Genomic DNA, 19,769 nt, shown 5'->3' with positions numbered 1-19,769 from the left:
AGGCAGCTCACACCGGAGAAACGGACATGGACGGGTGCAGTGGTGAAGACTACGTATGCTCCAGAAAATCCTTAAAATTCAAACAATGGCGAAAGTGACCTTATGAATGACAAATGGTTTGTAGTGTTTTTTTCCTATTACGTTCGCAAGTGCATACAAACATATCCACGAAAAAACCCTAGAAGGTCTTCACATACCAAAAATTCTCAAAAAGTTCTTGGACCCATCCATTGGAGCAAAAGATGAAGACTTTGGAAGTCTTTTGCTAAAGTGATCCAGACAGGTTTTTTTTTTTAGGGGTTTTGAGCCCAAATTGTGTCGCCAAAATTAGCAAAAATCCAACCAACTCTACTTTTTACTCAGAAAACCGTAAAAAAGGGTGTGGCCACTGTGGAAAGTGGGTGTGGCCTACAAAAGGGGTGTGGTCCAGACATTTTCCACAAAAAAAAATAACTAAAACATTTCCTAACGTTTCCTTATAAAATGGTGGATTTAAGCTCTGGAAAACCAACAGCTCAGAGCATGTGTAAAAAAAACTAAAATTAGTAAATACCGTGGAAAAATACCTGTCGGAAAAAAAAAACACAAAGAAAACTACACTCCCCTCTTAGTAAATCAGGGCCTATGGCCCTGATTTACTAAGAGTGGAGTGTAGTTTTCGTTGTGTTTTTTATTCCCCGACAGGTACTTTTTCATGATATTTACTAATGTTGCGCTTTTCCTAAGTATTTTTTTTATACCTCCTTTCCCCCAATGACCACGCCCCTTTTTGGGTTTTCTGCGTAAAATGGAGAGTTTGCAGGTTTTTCAGGTTTTTCTGGATTTTTTTTTTTGTTGCAAACTGTGGTACATGTCATGTCCGACACAAAAACCCCACAAAGACTACTCTGAACCCCACAAAGACTATTTAGTAAATGAGGCCCATTGAGTTGGTGGTTAAAGTGGTTATCCAACATAAGGGACTTACCTACTGGACAGTAATGGACATGCTTAAGAATGATCCATGCCTTTCTTGGAACTAAATGGCTAAACAGCTATTTCCTGTTGGAATTCCCTCCCTCCAGCTACACATCCCATGATCCCTTGTTTGTGAGTGTAAGGTCCCTTTTCTCCCTCCCACACATCAGCCATCCCACCCATTGAAGCACACCTGAGCTGCCTTCCATGCTGTGTTGTAATCAATAAACTAGTGTTTTCTAACCAGGGTGCCTATAACTGTACACAACTACAATTCACTAAAGAATGATCCCCCCCCCCCCCCCCACCCAACGGTTGCTCCACCCATTGAAGCACAGACATGCTCCCTTTGAACACCTGACTATTGATGTAATATCTCCGGTCGCACTGCAACTTGGGCAAACCATAGATGACATTCATTTTGTATGCTGTTAAAAATAAACATCGGGGCAAAGATCACAGAAGAATTGCAACTTGGTGGTTGGCTCTACTGCCATGTAGGACCTGTCCAACCGGGTCAACATTGTCTTTCTTTGGAAATTGCCATCACATCTTTCCTCTTGGCACTATGGTGTGACCATAAATAGTGTGTAAGGTCATCGAGAAACTAAAACAATAAAAATTATGTATTTTAGACTTTACTCCCCTGCAACCTGTAACCGCCATCCATTTGCACTAGACTGGCTCCATTGACTTAGAATGGTCAGAGTTTGCCGCATCTGGTATGACCTCATATTTATAATGCATTTGAAAAGTCTTTAGAGACTTTCTACAGAAATGTCAAGTGCCCCATCATTGTGCTCTCAATATAACTGAGAATGTGAAAACAGAATTATAATTATTTGCAGATTTAGTAAAAGAGGGGGAAAAAAACGAATACTCCTCATGCACATAAGTATTCAGACCCTTTGCTACGACCATTGATATTAGCGCTGGCTCCTTCCATTTCTCCTGATCCCATCACCTGCTCAATACCATCCCTACAGTGATCATGGTGGGGGCAGCATCATGTCTGGAGGAAACCAGGCACTGCCCATCACCTGCCCAATACCATCCCTACAGTGATCATGGTGGGGGCAGCATCATGTCTGGAGGAAACCAGGCACTGCCCATCACCTGCCCAATACCATCCCTACAGTGATCATGGTGGGGGCAGCATCATGTCTGGGGGAAACCAGGCACTGCCCATCATCTGCTCAATACTATCCCTACAGTGATCATGGTGGGGGCAGCATCATGTCTGGAGGAAACCAGGCACTGCCCATCACCTGCCCAATACCATCCCTACAGTGATCATGGGGGGGGCAGCATCATGTCTGGAGGAAACCAGGTACTGCCCATCACCTGCCCAATACCATCTCTACAGTGATCATGGTGGGGGCAGCATCATGTCTGGAGGAAACCAGGCACTGCCCATCATCTGCCCATTACCATCCCTACAGTGATCACGGTGGGGGCAGCATCATGTCTGGAGGAAACCAGGTACTGCCCATCACCTGCCCAATACCATCCCTACAGTGATCATGGTGGGGGCAGCATCATGTCTGGAGGAAACCAGGCACTGCCCATCATCTGCCCAATACCATCCCTATAGTGATCATGGTGGGGGCAGCATCATGTCTGGAGGACACCAGGTACTGCCCATCTCCTGCCCAATATTATCCCTACAGTGATCATGGTGGGGGCAGCATCATGTCTGGAGGAAACCAGGCACTGCCCATCATCTGCCCAATACCATCCCTACAGTGATCATGGTGGGGGCAGCATCATGTCTGGAGGAAACCAGGCACTGCCCATCATCTGCCCAATACCATCCTCACAGTGATCATGGTGGGGGCAGCATCATGTCTGGAGGACACCAGGCACTGCCCATCACCTGCCCAATACCATCCCTACAGTGATCATGGTGGGGGCAGCATCATGTCTGGAGGAAACCAGGTACTGCCCATCACCTACCCAATACCATCCCTACAGTGATCATGGTGGGGGCAGAATCATGTCTGCATAGATGGATTCCATAAAATATAGCTTTTACTAAGTTCATATTAAAATGCAGAGTATACCAGACTCATGAAGAAACAGGAATAATTATTTTTTTTTTTTTTTTAAATGGCCCACCTAAGTGATTAACAATGTAAAATATCCATGCTGGATTGATGCGTAACCAGCAAATCACATGATCGATCTGGGTTATCATGTGATCTGCTGCTTTTCCTTCATCATCTCACCGCCCCCTTCCCGCCCTGCTTCTTCCGTCCTCCAAAAAAAACACTATTTACTGGCTTGCGCAAGCCGAACCGGTAAAGGCTCGAGACTTAGCTCAGCCAGAAAAATCCTAAAGTTCGGGTCAACCTTGTATAATGGGGCCTCTCACAAAAGAAGGATATCAACAAACGCGGCTAAACTGTGACTCCATTGCTTCCATTCAGCATGGATATTTTACATTGTTTATCACTTAGGTGGGCCATTTAAAAAAAAAAAAAAGATAATTTCATGTTTCTTCATGAGTCTGGTATACTCTGCATTTTAACAAGAACTGAGTAAAAGCTATATTTTATACAATCCATCTATGTCTCATGAGGCCGGAATAAGTTCACCTGCACGAAACCTACCGGTTTGTAGCCTCTGAGCTTCCCGCACCATCTCGGACATCCATGGCGGCTTCAAGACTCTGATTTACATTTTGCGGTGAGTTGCTGGACTTCATCTCCTTTGTTTATCTACATTTTTGTTTCCACTGATTCCTGGCATCACCAATACTTTCAGCTATATCACTGAGCCGTCATCTACCATGGACCTTCATCTACATGTGCTAGTTTTCATGCTTTAGGTGTGTTAGGTGCCTCCATTTTCTATTTCTCTACGTTACTTGCAAAGGTGAGAGTAAGGTTGGCCATGGTGGTTTAGCTCTGGACCTAACTGGCTGGTCAATTATAAACTTTTCCAGAAGGGCCTTAGACTCCGCCATGAATGGGTCCTCCTCTTTGTGGATGCCAACTGGAGCAACAGTATTGGTGGAATAGATTATGCAAAGAAAGGTAGGTATCTAGCACTACCGTGAATTCCAGGGTCACTATGCAGGCGGCGACTTTCAGAAAACCGGAATATTCCTATGCAGATATAGGTACTGCTACGAGTGTAACAAATCCATACAATGTGGAGCATAAGAAGAAAAGACTCGGCGACTCACCGTTCTGCGAAGACTTCACTTTATTCCAAGAGGTGTTCCCAAATACACATCAGGCCAGAGAGGGCAAGGGATGAGGCAGGGGGTGCGGGTAGGACTGCGCAGTTTCGTGCTGGTCTGACACTTCCTCAAGCTACATGCACACCATGCCGTTGCCGGTCTGGCACTTCCTCAAACTACATGCATACCATGTGTGTGCATGTAGCTTGAGGATGTGCCAGACCGGCACGAAACCGCACAGACCTACCCGCACCCCCTGCCTCATCCCTTTCCCTCTCCTGCCTGATGTGTATATGTGAACACCTCTTGGAATAAAGTGAAGTCTTCGCAGAACGGTGAGTCGCCGAGTCTTTTCTTCTTATACTCCACTATTGGTGGAATGCCCATGGGCACTTGTACGGGCCGGTTTCTGTTTTTCAGCCAAACGTGAGAAACAATCTTGGCATCTTAAAGAAACGTGCAAAGCTGGCAGCGCCGGAGGGAATATTGGCAGAGTAGGTGGAGGTGCTTAGTCCAAGAGGCCTCGTTCTTCAGGGTTCAACTCTCTTAGTCTTCATACCTCCACTTGGCTGTCCCATATCTACGGTAGCGTCCTTCCTTCCCTCCGTCCACAGCCACTAACAGGTTACTCAGTGTTGTCTACTGGGCCAGTGGGAAAGGAGAACAAACACAGCTCCCCCCCCCCGAATGGGGAAATAAAACAGAAAAACAATGTATTATTATAATCACTTTCCAACTAAGTGACTCTCTATGGCAGTGGGACAACTAAGACTCTCTATGGCAGTGGGACAACTAAGACTCTCTATGGCAGTGGGACAACTAAGACTCTCTATGGCAGTGGGACAACTAAGACTCTCTATGGCAGTGGGACAACTAAGACTCTCTATGGCAGTGGTCTCAAACTGTTACCCTCTAGATGTTGCAAAACTTCCACTCCCAGCATGCCCGGACAGCCGTCGGCTGTCTGGGCATGCTGGGAGTTGAAGTTTTGCAGAATCTAGAGGGCCACGGTTTGTGACCTCTGCTCTATGGTGATGGTACTCACAGCTGGAGCTCATCTGGCATCACATATCCGGTTATTGAATAGACAACATTATCATTATGTGATGATGGGCAGGTGATGGGCAGTACCTGGTTTCCCCTAGACATGATGCTGCCCCCACCATGATCACTCTAGGGATGGTATTGGGCAGGTGATGGGCAGTGCCTGGTTTCCCCCAGACATGATGCTGCCCCCCACCATGATCACTGTAGGGATGGTATTGGGCAGGTGAGGGGCAGTACCTGGTTTCCCCTAGACATGATGCTGCCCCCACCATGATCACTGTAGGGATGGTATTGGGCAGGTGATGGGCAGTACCTGGTTTCCCCCAGACATGATGCTGCCCCCACCATGATCACTGTAGGGATGGTATTGGGCAGGTGATGGGCAGTGCCTGGTTTCCTCCAGACATGATGCTGCCCCCACCATGATCACTGTAGGGATGGTATTGGGCAGGTGATGGGCAGTGCCTGGTTTCCCCCAGACATGATGCTGCCCCCACCATGATCACTGTAGGAATGGTATTGGGCCGGTGATGGGCAGTGCCTGGTTTCCCCCAGACATGATGCTGCCCCCACCATGATCACTGTAGGGATGGTATTGGGCAGGTGATGGGCAGTACCTGGTTTCCTCCAGACATGATGCTGTCCCCACCATGATCACTGTAGGGATGGTATTGGGCAGGTGATGGGCAGTACCTGGTTTCCTCCAGACATGATGCTGTCCCCACCATGATCACTGTAGGGATGGTATTGGGCAGGTGATGGGCAGTGCCTGGTTTCCTTCAGACATGATGCTGCCCCCACCATGATCACTGTAGAGATGGTATTAGACAGGGGATGGGCAGTGCCTGGTTTCCCCCAGACATGATGCTGCCCCCACCATGATCACTGAAGGGATGGTATTGGGCAGGTGATGGGCAGTACCAGGTTTCCCCCAGACATGATGCTGCCCCCCACCATGATCACTGTAGGGATGGTATTGGGCAGGTGATGGGCAGTACCAGGTTTCCCCCAGACATGATGCTGCCTCCACCATGATCACTGTATAGATGGTATTGGGCAGATGATGGGCAGTGCCTGGTTTCCTCCAGACATGATGCTGCCCCCACCATGATCACTGTAGGGATGGTATTGGGCAGTTGATGGGCAGTGCCTGGTTTCCCCCAGACATGATGCTGCCCCCACCATGATCACTGTAGGGATGGTATTGGACAGGTGATGGGCAGTGCCTGGTTTCCCCCAGACATGATGCTGCCCCACCATGATCACTGTAGGGATGGTATTGGGCAGGTGATGGGCAGTACCTGGTTTCCTCCAGACATGATGCTGCCCCCACCATGATCACTGTAGGGATGGTATTGGGCAGGTGATGGGCAGTACCTGGTTTCCCCCAGACATGATGTTGCCCCCACCATGATCACTGTAGGGATGGTATTGGGCAGGTGATGGGCAGTGCCTGGTTTCCTCAATACATGATGCTGCCCCCACCATGATCACTGTAGGGATGGTATTGGGTGGGTGATGGGCAGTGTTCAGCGTTTGTGTATCTTCAGCTCTCCTATAGAGATGCATTGAGGGGGCACCTTGACCAGTGCTTCAAGCCATGGTCGGCACACTTTATGCAGAGGGGGTTTCCAGCAGTCATACCCACAGCGATCTGACACTTATCCCCAATCCTACGAATAGGAAATATGGTTTTTTTTTTTCAACTGGACTATTCCTTTAAGGTGCATGATACATAATAATATACTGTAATTACTCTAATTATTAAAAAATAAATAAAAGCCTTCGGAAATTCTTGGGTTAATTTCAGTTAACAACTTAGAATCACAAGACCCGATAAAAATCGTTGTGCATTTGTCATCTCTAAACTCAGGAAGAAAACTGAATCTGCTTCTCTTCCTCTTCCCTTCACTTCCCCGACTTATTATAAGAAAGCGGATCACAGATACGACTGAGTCATTTTGCAAAACCAACGCCCCGGTTTCTGGAGAAAAAAAAAAAACATAACCGTCTTCTGCTGTAGGTCGCGCAGTTGTTCTCGTATTATCCTCCTGGAATCATGAACAATGCTGGGCTCCTGCTCCCCTTCATCCTCTCCTCCCTGGTGTCTACAAGTAAGTAACTCTTTATATAATGCCTGGATTTCTTTTTATATTTTACAATTTAAAAAAAAAAAAAAAAGCTAAAGAAAAAGCGGTGATAAAGTTTGAAAAAAAAAGAGTAGTTAGTCAAATCCAAATTTAAAAACAAAATATTAGTTCAATTTTACTGCAGATTTTAAAATGATCTTTTCATCTCCCCCTTCTGTGGAGAACCATATTGGTATTTTTCCGGACAGAGCTGTTATTTCTTTAGGGCTACTAAGTAGTTAAAAAAAAAAAAAAGCTTTTGAATATTTTTGAATTAATATTGTACAATAATTTAAAAAAAGCAAAGCAAAATAAATCGGCATTTATTCCATTTCCTTTTAAGTTTCATTATTGTTTTTCGAGTTTTATGTCCCTTTCAGAACGTTTCTGGCTTCTTAGACTCTTCCAGCCAGAAAGTTCCAATTAAAAAAAGGAAAAGAGAAAAAAGTGTTCCATTTCCATATTTGTCCGAGATTTGGCTCCAATTCTAGGAAAATCTGACACATTGAGAAGCTCTGGATTCTGCGGAGTCCGTCACTAGTTAACTCTTCGAGCCGCTCCTCCTTGTTCTTGTTAATGTAGAGAGCGGATTAAATTTAGAAACCCTGGCGAGTAACTCTAGGAGAGGAATGTCGCCCCCTACACCGCCTGGACCCCCGTCTGTTACTAAATGCCATACAGTAAATGCACGAAGAGTACAGGAGTGCCGTTCTAAAATAGGACACTACTACGCTATTATAGGACGGCTCGGGTAGACACAAACTTCCTAGTGTTTACTAATTCGACGGAAAGTCAAAAGTTTTATTTTCTTTCAAGATTTAAAAAAAAAAAATATTATAAGAATTTTGTGGATAAGCTGCAGTACCAAACATCACCCATGGTGGGGCTATTTCTTTAAAAAAAAAATTCTTTTGAAATGCTTTACAGCCCTATAAGTATGTGTTTGGAGCTTTTTTTTTTTTTTAGTTTTGCTAATATACTGCAGCATAGACTATTATTAGAGAATAATGTAGAGGTTCTTGTGGTGGCCTTGTGCTTACCTGTTTTAGCTGATGTGGCAGGCATGGGGTTTTCAGTCATACTGATTGCAATTCTATCTCCGTAATGATTTCCCAATGCTGTCTACATTTCCAATGAATCTTCTGGCTTTGCAGAGAGAGAGGGGGTGGAGTTTGATCACTGCACCTGGTCATCTAGTTAGGCTGCTGGTGCTGAAGGTCGCCCAGGTGAACTAATTAGAGTCATGAGTGGGTTGGGGTCAGTTCACACGTTGCAGTTTTGATACATTTTCTTATTTAAAGTGTGTTTTTTAGAGAAATATTGCCATGAGGTGAAAGTGATTTGACCTATAATAACAATTGAGGTGTTTAATGAAGATTTTAAGTCTGTAGGCTGTGTTCACATGTTAAAGAGGTACTCTGTATGAAAAAAAATATTTAATATCAACTGGTGCCACAAAGTTAAACAGATCTGTAAATTACTGTATAAACCCTAAAGTTAGACCAATATAGCTGGGCTGCCAAATGCACTACACAACCCAGTGCACAAATACCCCTCAGAGGGCCATCTAGTCCAGTATGTGTTCCCAGACTATGTAAAATCTTTCCCCCAGTCACAATATATATATATATATATATATATATATATATATATATATATATATATATAGACCCGACGTACATTTGCACACTTGAACTAATTTAGATTGCATCATAACCAGAACAGGGGGCTAGTCTCTCATCAATGAGGTTGGTCAGAGCAATAGACACCGCTATGTGGTTCCACATCCAAACCGTATCCCCTGTTGGTGTCTCATTTAAAGGCGCACTCCGCCCCTAGACATCTTATCCCCATCCAAAGGATCCGATCTCGGCTGCGGACATCACGGCCACTCCACGCTCGTGACGTCACAGCCACGCCCCCTCAATGCAAGTCTATGGGAGGGGGTGTGACGACCGTCACGCCCCCTCCCATAGACTTGCATTGAGGGGGCGTGGCCGTGATGTCACGAGCGGGGCACGGCCGTGAGGTCATGAGCCTCCGGCACTGCACCCGATACTCTAAACAAACTCCGGGTGCAGCAAGGAGATCGCAGGGGTCCCCAGTGGAGGGGCCCCCGCGATCAGACATCTTATCCCCTATCTTTTGGATAGGGGATAAGATGTCTAGGAGTGGAGTACCCCTTTAAAGGAAAACTGTCAGCTTTCTCCCCCTGCACTAACCAGCGGTACTTGCTGGTAGTTATGCGGGGGGCGCTGATCAGTTTGATGCTTACCGTGCCCAGATCCGCTGCGCCATTCGGCCCTAATCTTCTATTTAAGTATATGCTAATGAGGGGCTAACTGGCACTCTGACATCAGTGCCGCTGGCTGCAGCACCGCCCAGCTCATCAATATTCCTCCCCTCCCTCCGCCTCTCCCTCTTCTTCCCGCTCTGTAATGAAGAGAGAGGGGAGGAATATTGATGAGCTGGGCGACACTGCGGCACTGACGTCAGAGTGCCAGTCGGGCATGGTAAGCATTAAACTGATCAGCATCCCCCGCAGTACCAGCCAGTACCGCTGGTTAGTGCGGGGGGGGAGAAAGCTGACATTTTTCCTTTAATGATTCCACACTGGAGCCACGTGTGCTCCCAGCCTCAGTAGACCACTGCATAGCATCTGAGGGCAATGTAAATAAACAATGAAGGGGGGGGAATAAAAACAGCCATACTTACCTCCTCCTGACTCCTCCTGACTTCAGCAGCTCCCACAGCATGGCCTCTCCGCTCCACTAGAGAAAGAGTTCGGCCTCTCGTGACTTTTAGCTACATGCAGCCGGTGGGCACTTGAGCGATTGACAGGGCGAGGAGCCATTGGCTGTCAAACTTCCCCCAGAGGGCAACATTTAACTAACCTCATTAGGAGACGTTAACAGTTAAATGAGGGACATGTGGGGGACAAGTCTCATGATCGGGACTGTCCCACCCAAATCGGGACAGTTGGGAGAAATGTGTTATTGTTCAAGGTCATGTTTCCATGGAACAGCACAACATGTGGTCACGTTTGGTACTGCAATGACATAAGTCAAAGACCTCTTAGTGGTTCAAAGACTGTAGGTTGGAAAGCCCAGGTATAGTCTTGATCTACGGTAATTGTCTTCTTTATTTATTTCAGCCTTTTCTCTGTCATGCATGGAATGTACTGTGCAAGGAGAAAAACAGTGCCAAGGACCCTCAGTTACCTGTCCTGCAGAATTTGATGCCTGTGTTGCAACCTTAGAGAGTAATACTAAAGGTGAGCTATAGAACATAACTGCGTGAGAAGGTTCTATTCAGCAGCCATGACCTTAAGTTAACTTCGCCTTGGAATGTGGGCCAGAACGTTCTTCCTATGTCCTTGTGGTTACATAAATATTCCTCCCACAAGAGCTTAAAGGGGTACTCCGTCCGTAGACATGTTATCCCCTATCCAAAGGATTGGGGACAAGATGTCGGATCATCAGGGTCCTGCCACTGGGGACCCGCGCGATCTCCCTGCTGCACCCGGCATTCCTTTAGAGCGTTGGGTGCAGCGCCGGAGGCTCGTGATGTCACGGCCGCCCCCCAATCATGACATCATGACCACGCCCCCTCAATGCAAGTCTATGGGAGGGGGCGTGACTGCCGTCACGCCCCCTCCCATAGACTTGCATTGAGGGGGCATGGCCGTGACATCACAAGCGGGGCGTTACTGTGACGTCACGAGCCTCCACCCCGCATCGACAATCATCTGGCATGGAGCGAAGTTCTGATGTGCCACAGCCAAAATTGTGGGGGCCCCTAGTGGCGGGACCCCGCGATCAGACATCTAGACATCAGACGTCTAGGGGCGGAGTACCCTTTAAAGGGAGTCTTCATAAGACACCCCCTGTCTATTGTCCTGTTAGGACATATGGACATCATAGGGTGGGATGTGTGATCCCCAACCCCCCACCCCCATCATAGAGTGGGATCCCCACCCCCACCCTCTGTTAGCTAAAGTGGAGAATCACTAATCTTCAGAGCCTTTCTCCCTGGAGGACTCATGTTACATGGTCTGTCTTTTATTTGTATGGGCATCATGTAATACTAAGTTTCTCCTGCAGTGGCCGCTACAGAGGAAATCTGAGGCCCAACAAAAGGTCCCTCTGCAGTGATCGATTTATACAAGAGTGACAGTGATCTCGGCCACTATTGAGGAGGTAGCTCAAATGTGTGGCTCTTAGCCAACGGCCATGGCCGACCAACATGTAAAAACTCTAATGTATACAGAATGGCTCCAAGATAATATTAGAGACATGACTTAGAGCTCTGGGGCCCAAAACCCAACCTATCTAGAGGCCACAAATGTATTCAGAGTAAATCAAGTGTATTCAAAAGTTCCCCCCCAAAAATCAGATTTGCCTGAATTCTAAATTTTTTGGAGACATTTTGGGTGAATCTCTGAAAATGATTGCCCCTATTTTGGCAAAAGAAGGGTTAGGGTTAGGATAGCGTTAGGGACCCCAATTGTACAAATTTTAGCTAAGCTGAAAATAAAGGGGTTGGACGCAACCATAGAGACCTCAGAGTGTCCTTCCTGACTTTTCAGGGCAATTCGGGCACTTTCAAATCCAAACCTGAATAGAATCTAATGGCCAATTCGACTGAATCTGGTCTAAAACAATTTTTGGGAAATGTACCCTACTCTACTGGTGTCCATTGAGCACAATGTCCTGTGTATGGTAGCAACCTGGTGTTGTAAGGTTTATAGGTAGATGGCAGTCCTTGGCCCTTATAAGGGTATTCCACCCCTAGATATCTTATCCCTTATCCAAAGGATAGGGGAAAAGATGTCAGATCACGGACGTCCCACCACTGGGGACCCCCTGCGATCTCGGCTGCGGCACCCCAGACATCCGGTGCACGAAGCGATCTTCGTTCCGTGCCGGATGACTGGCGATGCGGGACAGGGACTCGTTACTTCAAGGCTTGTGACCCTCAATGCAAGTCTATGGGAGGGGGCGTGACGGTCATCATGCCCCCTCCCATAGCCCCTTAAGGACACAGCCCATTTTGACCTTAAGGACACAGCCAATTTTATTTTTGCAATTTCGTTTTTTCCGCTTCGCCTTCTAAAATCCATAACTCTTTTATATTTCCATTCCCAGACCCATATGAGGGCTTGTTTTTGGCGTAACCAGTTATACTTTGTAATGACATCACTCATTTTACCCTAAAATGTATGGTAAACCCCCCCAAAATTTTTTTGTGTAAGGAAATGTAAACAAAAATCATAATCTTGCAAATTTGGGGGGTTTCTTTTTGGCACTGTACACCTTACGGTAAAAATTACATGTTTTCCTTATTCTCTGGGTCAATACGATTCTATTATTGTACTGCTTTTAAAAAACCTCAAACTTTTTGGATAAAATTAGTACGTTTAAAATTGCCCTATTTTGACCACCTCTAACTTTCTTATTTTTCCGTATTCAGGGATGTGTGAGGACTCATTTTTTGTGCCATGATCTGTAGTTTGTTTTATTACCACATTTGTGTATGTGTGACTTTTTGATTGCTTTTTATTACATTTTGTTGCAATTAGATGTGACAAAAAAGCCGAAATTTGTAGTTTTTTTTTACATTTACGCCATTCGCCATAGGGGATCATTAACATTATATTTTTATATTTCGGACATTTACGCACGCAAAAATACCAAATATGTTTATTATTTATCAGGTTTTTTTTACGTTTTTTTTTATTAATATGGGGAAAAGGGGTGATTTAAAACTTTATTGGGGGGTTTAAAAAAAATTTCACTTTTAAAAAAACTTTTTTATACATTTATTTTATACTTTTTTAGTCCCCAGAGCACACTATTTATAGCAATCAGATTGGTAATACTGTTCAGTGCTATGCATAGGGCATAGCACTGGTCAGTATTATCGGCGATCTTCTTGTCTAGTCTGCTGGAAGGTAGATCAGTGCAGAAGGCCCCGGGAGTCGGACGGAGGCAGGTGAGGGGACCTCCATCCGCCATCTTGGCTGATCTGATCCCCGCGGCAGTGCCCGGGCGATCAGATCAGCCATTTTAAGTGCCGCACTGCCGCAGATGCCGTGATCTGTATTGATCACGGCATCTGAGGGGTTAATGGCAGACATCAGCGCGATCACTGATGTCCGCCATTACCCGTGAATCCGCGGCTGCTGACAGCTGCCGAGACCCGCCGGGAATGAAGCGAGCACAGCTCCTGCACTGGCGTCACAACTGCACTGTAAATGTACAGCGCTGTGCGCGAAGTGACTCTATGCAGCACCGTACATTTACAACGTACCGGCGCATGTCCTTAAGGGGTTAGACTTGCATTGAGTGGGTGTGGCCATGACGTTCTGAGCGGGGCTTGGCCCTAATGTCACGTGTCTCCGGCGCTGCACCCAAATGCCGGGTGCAGCAGGGAGATCGCAGGGGTCCCCTATGATCAGACATCTTATCCCCTATCCTTTGAAAAGGGGATAATATGTCTAGGGGTGGAGTACCCCTTTAAGCCTGAGGGGCCCCAAAGCTTTTCCTCCACATAAGAAGACACCAGAATGATAATGGCCCTTTGTCGGTGAAATGCTGGTTACGTTTTTGCAATGGGGCCCTGAAGCTTCAAATTATGTCTCCACATAGTGGAAATGCTTTTCCCTCTTTGTCATATGTTCTTCTTCGTTCTTTTTGTAGATGGAAAGGATGTGACGTACAGACAGTACTGCGGGAAGAGAAGTACCTGCTCTTATGGTGGAACTCTGACCACAAACCTTGGTGTAAAAAGAGTCAGTAGCAGTTGCTGCTTTATGAATAACTGTTCTCCTCCGATGCCGAAGTGTAAGTATCATCTACAAATGGTGGCTATAAGTAAGCGGTAGGAACACCCACTGATATGGTCTCTGAGGCCACAGGATCTCCTGCACCTCCTGAGAGGGAATCTTGTAGAAATCTAGCAGGATTTTTCCACAAAACGAGTGGCGGGGTTATACCAATGTATTCCAAAGTGGGTGTTTCACATAGTTAAAGGGGTAATCTGCCCCTAGACATCTTATCCCTTATCCAAAGGATAGGGGATAAGATGTCTCATCGCTAGGGTCCCCGCGATCTCGGTTGCGGCACCCCAGACATCCGGTGCACGGAGGGAACTTCGCTCCATGCCGGTTGACTGGCGATGCGGGGTGGAGGCTCTTGACGTCACAGGCACGCTCTACACGTGACGTCACGGCCACGTCCCTCAATGCAAGCCTATGGGAGGGGGCGTGACGGACGTCACGCCCCCTCCCATAGGCTTGCATTGAAGGGCGTGGCTGTGATGTCACAAGCGTGGTGTACCCGTGACCTCCCGAGCCTCTGGTATTCTAAATGACCACCGAGTGCAGCAGGGAGATCACTGGGGTCCCCAGTGGCGGACCCCCACAATCAGACATCTTATCCCCTATCCTTTGGATAGAGGATAAGATGTCTAGGGGCAAAGTACCCCTTTAATGCCAATTTTTGAAAGGCAAATAAGTTTAAACTCTGCCCCTTTTGTGTTTGGGATCAAAGGACTGTCCAATGACTATTGGCAACTATGGACTGGGAATTCAGATGTTGAGCAGGAGCACATGGTCTACACTTTTTGGATTGTGTTTTTTGACCTTTTTAGCCATTCTTCTTATAAATAAATAGGAGGAAAGGGGAAGAGAAAATGTAGAACCAAGATGGCTGGTTGGAAAAGAAAAGCAGTGTAGCAAAGCAAGTAAAATAGGAAGAGTTCGATGAGAAGACATTGATGATTTAATCCTAAAATGAAGCCCCGGAAGATCAATGATTGAGTTGCAAAATGTTATTTTCCTTTCTAAGTACCCACAGAAAAAACTGACAAGAACGGGGTTTCCTGTAAGGCCTGCAGTGAAGAGAAGGGGACAACGTGTGAGCCGAGCACCACTATAGAATGCACCGGGGACGAGAAGGAATGTGTGTCAATGACCGTCACCAACAAAGGTACAAATCCTCAGCTGTCACTTATATCAGTCCGAAAAGTTTTTATAAACCTTTTTTCTCACATGAACAGATAGAATAGGTAGGCCAGCTCACCACAGGTGGGTCCCATCCACAGCACGGCAGAACCAAAAGTCCAATGCAAATAGAAGCAAAAGCCAGCGTGGATATAGTAAAGTGCAGAGTCCCGTTTATTTCAGGAAAAGGTAAATGGTATAAACCTCAGCTACTGCAAAACTGCATTATTACAGCGAGCCAAGTGCTCGGGGGACTGGATGGAGCCAAACAGGAGGTGCAGGTGACCAGCGGGGGATCAGGGAAAGGTAAGTATGGCTTTTTTTTTTCATCTCATCCCCTCCCCCCCCCCCCCCCCCCCCATTCCAGCAGTATAATATTTTTATCAAACACTGGAATACCTCTTCCTATAACTCGTAAACTTTAATTTCCCATTTAATTTTGAACACTAGATGGCAGGCTAACAGGCTAAAGAATTATTCAAACAACTACTTGTACTGTTACAAAGGAACAAGACCATAATCAATAAGGTCACCTGATGTAAGTGCAAGGCCCAAGGAGGAAAGGCACTATGCTGGATTTTTTTTCTTTAACCCCTTAAATGGGTACTCCGCCCCTATCTTATCCCCTATCCAAAGGACCCTCCCGATGCTGTTTTCAACCAAGGTGGAACAAAAGATATGCCTTTTACTGGAGATACGTGAGTGCCGTGATCCTTTCTAACTTATATGGTGGATGTATTCTTGGACTCTGCTAAAGTCACAGAGCACCATGGAAGTATCTCGCTGACATGCTGGAGTGATTCAGGCTCAGGTTGGCATATTACAGGTGCACACCTGATATCGGCAGTGCCGACTGCATTTCCTTTATTGTGTGTTCATTTTCCTGTCGATCTTCTGTGATTTTGTCCCATGACTATCCATCAATGGGTTAATGGCACATGTAGCGCCTTGTTGTATCTCCTTTCCTTTTATAATTACCAACTGTCCCCCCAGTGGAGGACCCCACAGAAAAGGGCATTTATGAACCCTCAGGTGTGACCTGTGTGTGTTTTAAATGGGCACTCTCATGAAAACTTATTTTTGCTATTGCACTCCTTATAGTAAATAAAAAATCTTTCTAATGTAATTTGTTTTTAAAAAAAATTTAGTTTTCTATGCTTTATTTGTCTTTAAAAAAGCTTTCACTAGGTTTCTCCCTACTTGTCCAGAGCACATTCCCCCCATCTGCTGGCCTGGCAGAAGTCCAAAATCAGGAAATACTGACGGGGATGTGTGCAGCCTTATCCAATCATAGCTCATCTCAAACTGAACTGCTCTGGGCTGTCTGTTGCAGAATGAGGGAGGAAGTTCTCCCCTGTATGGCTTCAGATGATATCACACCTGCTGGGGAACGCCCCTTCCTAGTCTTTTGAATCTTACTGAGTAGAAAATACAGAGCAATATCAAGGTAGAAAACAAAAATAATAATAAAAGTAAAGACAGGGGGTGGTTTATCATGACGGGACAGTGATCTGGGAGGATTATAACATTTAACAAGATCATGAGATGTACTCTTTAAGGATTTTTTACACTTGAATAATGCACTATTCCCCTTTTTTTTTTTTTTACAGGACTAATGTCATCAAGTGCTTTACGTGGTTGCGGTACGGCAACATGGTGCAGCGTTAAGGATCGGGAACTTCTATTTGGCGGCCAGATAACTGAAGTCAGCATTACCTGCTCCGGTGGGCATACTGCCCTCCCCCCAGGCCTGCCTCTCATGCTGCTGGCTGCCATTTTTATCATAAAAGTCATTTATTAAGCCCTCAGATGTGCTGCATCTGCAGCAAAACATCCAAATGTTCCGAGTGCAATCATTGTGGAAGGGATGTCCCGATAAAGAAACTGGTATTGGCGCAGATACCGGACATTTGCACAAGTAATTGCACTCTTACAAATGTCCCGACACTGAACGGTTAAAAAAAAGTCATACTTACCTAACCCAGTACCGTGTAGCTCCCGCTCCAGGAACTTCGATCATTGCTACTTCAGAGACAAGCTATCTTAGCAGCACCTGCCCACTCAGCCAATCACTGGTCCCTACGGTGTCGCGCTGTCACTGATTGGCTGAGCGTCTGGATCTTGCCAAGATGGCTCATCTCGGAAGTAGCATAGAGTAGTAGGGGATCAGAAGTTGTTGCAAAGGGATCTGCGCTTGGCTGAGTTAGGTAAGTACTCTTTTTATGATGCTGGAATCTCCCTTTAATGTTTTACATACCTGCATGTTATAAAGCAGAGGTCCCCACCCCAGTCCTCCAGGCCGATCAACAGTTCAAAATTTGATTTTTCCCCCTGTTCTATTCCAATGGAGTTACTGAGGAAAACAGGAATGTTGGTGGCCTTTGAGGACTGGGTTGGGGACCACTGCTCTGAAGGCTTTGTCCTGTTTGGAATCACTGATACTGTATATTGTAAAGTCTGGTACCTACTATATCCAGGACTCCATCTTTAGAGCCATAGATAGTATCACATGATTCTTCTCAGCCAATTAGCAGCACTAGATAGAAATCATGTGATTCCTGTGGGCCCAGGAAGGGCTGTTTGATACTTTGGGGTCTCTTTGGCACTGGGATGTAATATTGGGGGGCAGTCACATTCAGGCCCTGAGACTCCGGTATTATAAATGGTAGATGGGGGATCTATGAGATATTGTACATTGAGGCCCAGAAGTTATTCCTCTAGTTTAAAGGGGTACTCCGGCCCTAAGACATCTTATCCCTTATCCAAAGGATAGGGGTTAAGATGTCGCTTAGGGGACCCCGGCAATCTTGCATTCGGCACCCACTTCTTTGAGATGCATGCCACACTGCCAGCTCACAAACTGGCGGGTGCCGACCACGGGGCCGGAGTATCGTGATGTCACGACTCCGCCCCTGTGTGACGTCACACCCCGCCCCCACTATGCAAGTCTATGGGAGGGGGCGTCACGCCCCCTCCCATAGACTTGCATAGCGGGGGCGGGACGTGACGTCACACGTGGCGGAGTCGTGACGTCACGATACTCCGGCCCCGCGGTTGACACCCGGCAGTTTGGGAGCTGGCAGCACGGCATGCAGCTTAAAGAGGTGGGTGCCAAATGGAAGATTGCAGGGGCCCTTAGGAGCGGGACCCCGCGGTCAGACATCTTATCCCCTATCCTATAACTTATTTAGGGGATCACGTCTGTCGGGCAGATTCTCTTTAACCAACCATTGTCCACACAATATCAGTCGAGTTCGTAAAACAACCAATAAATGTAACATACATGAAGGAGCCATATGTCATCGCCCATGTTCTGTAATAAAATGTTTTACCCCCCACTCGGTTTTGGAATGTTATTTTGTCTACATTTTTCGGTTCCTGAGCCTGTTGTATAAACCAACATCTATCATCATCAAACTGGTGCAAAGATGTCGTCAATGTGACGGGGGGTTGAGGGGGTCTCAATATGGATCTTCTGCTCATATAATAATGCCAGCTATAGAAAACATGTCATTTTAGCAATAGTTACCAGAAATAAAAGGTAGACTCTGTTATTTGACATTCTTTTATGGGACTATTCATAGAAAAAATGAATATCTGAAATATCTGAAAACTTTTACACTGATCACTGGAGCACACACAAAACTTGGCATACCAGTCCTCAGCAGCTTATCTGTGTAGAGTAAGACAGTATCAGCTGAGTTATCTCATGATCATTAGAAGGAGGGTAGGAATCTCATTATCATTAGAGGACAGAGTAATTCGAATCATCTTATTATGATTAGAGGGTGGGGTCAGCAGAGTCAACTCATCATCATTAGAGGGCGGGGTCAGCAGAGTCATCTCATTATTATTAGAGGGTGGGGTCAGCAGAGTCATCTCATCATCATTAGAGGGCGGGGTCAGCAGAGTCATCTCATCATCATTAGAGGGCGGGGTCAGCAGAGTCATGTCATTATTATTAGAGGGCGGGGTCAGAAGAGTCATCTGATTATCATTAAAGGGCGGGGTCAGAAGTGTCATCTCATTATCATTAGAGGGCGGGGTCAGAAGTGTCATCTCATTATCATTAAAGGGCGGGGTCAGAAGTGTCATCTCATTATCATTAGAGGGCGGGGTCAGAAGAGTCATTTCATTATCATTTGAGGGCGGGGTCAGCAGAGTTATCTCATTATCATTAGAGGGCAGGGTCAGAAGAGTCATCTCATGATTATTATTAGGGGGTGGGGTCAGAAGAGTCATCTCATGATTATTATTAGAGGGTGGGGTCAGAAGAGTCATCTCATGATTATTATTAGAAGGCGGGGTCAGCAGAGTCATCTCATGATTATTATTAGAGGGTGGGGTCAGCAGAGTCATCTCATGATTATAGTTGCTCTTACTGTGCTGATACCATGGATAATAAAAGTTACCGGACTTGACTGTACTTTACATGCGCACGTAT

The 19,769-nt window shown here is 46.1% G+C and overlaps 1 protein-coding gene across 1 annotated transcript; it reads left to right on the top strand.

Annotated features, from left to right (window-relative positions):
• Positions 1-7,121: 7,121 nt before the first annotated feature.
• On the top strand, positions 7,122-18,213 carry LOC130293538 (phospholipase A2 inhibitor and Ly6/PLAUR domain-containing protein-like). Its single transcript, XM_056542345.1, has 5 exons — positions 7,122-7,305; positions 10,475-10,594; positions 14,022-14,165; positions 15,171-15,311; positions 16,936-18,213. Exons 1-5 carry the CDS (start codon positions 7,251-7,253, stop codon positions 17,124-17,126), a joined length of 651 nt encoding a protein of 216 aa, XP_056398320.1. The 5' UTR covers positions 7,122-7,250; the 3' UTR covers positions 17,127-18,213.
• Positions 18,214-19,769: the final 1,556 nt, after the last annotated feature.

This window comes from Hyla sarda, chromosome 10 (assembly GCF_029499605.1).
Source record: "Hyla sarda isolate aHylSar1 chromosome 10, aHylSar1.hap1, whole genome shotgun sequence".
Classification (NCBI taxonomy): domain Eukaryota; kingdom Metazoa; phylum Chordata; class Amphibia; order Anura; family Hylidae; genus Hyla; species Hyla sarda.
The sequence above is the reverse complement of the archived record's forward strand: the minus strand, read 5'-3'. Positions and strand labels throughout refer to the sequence as shown.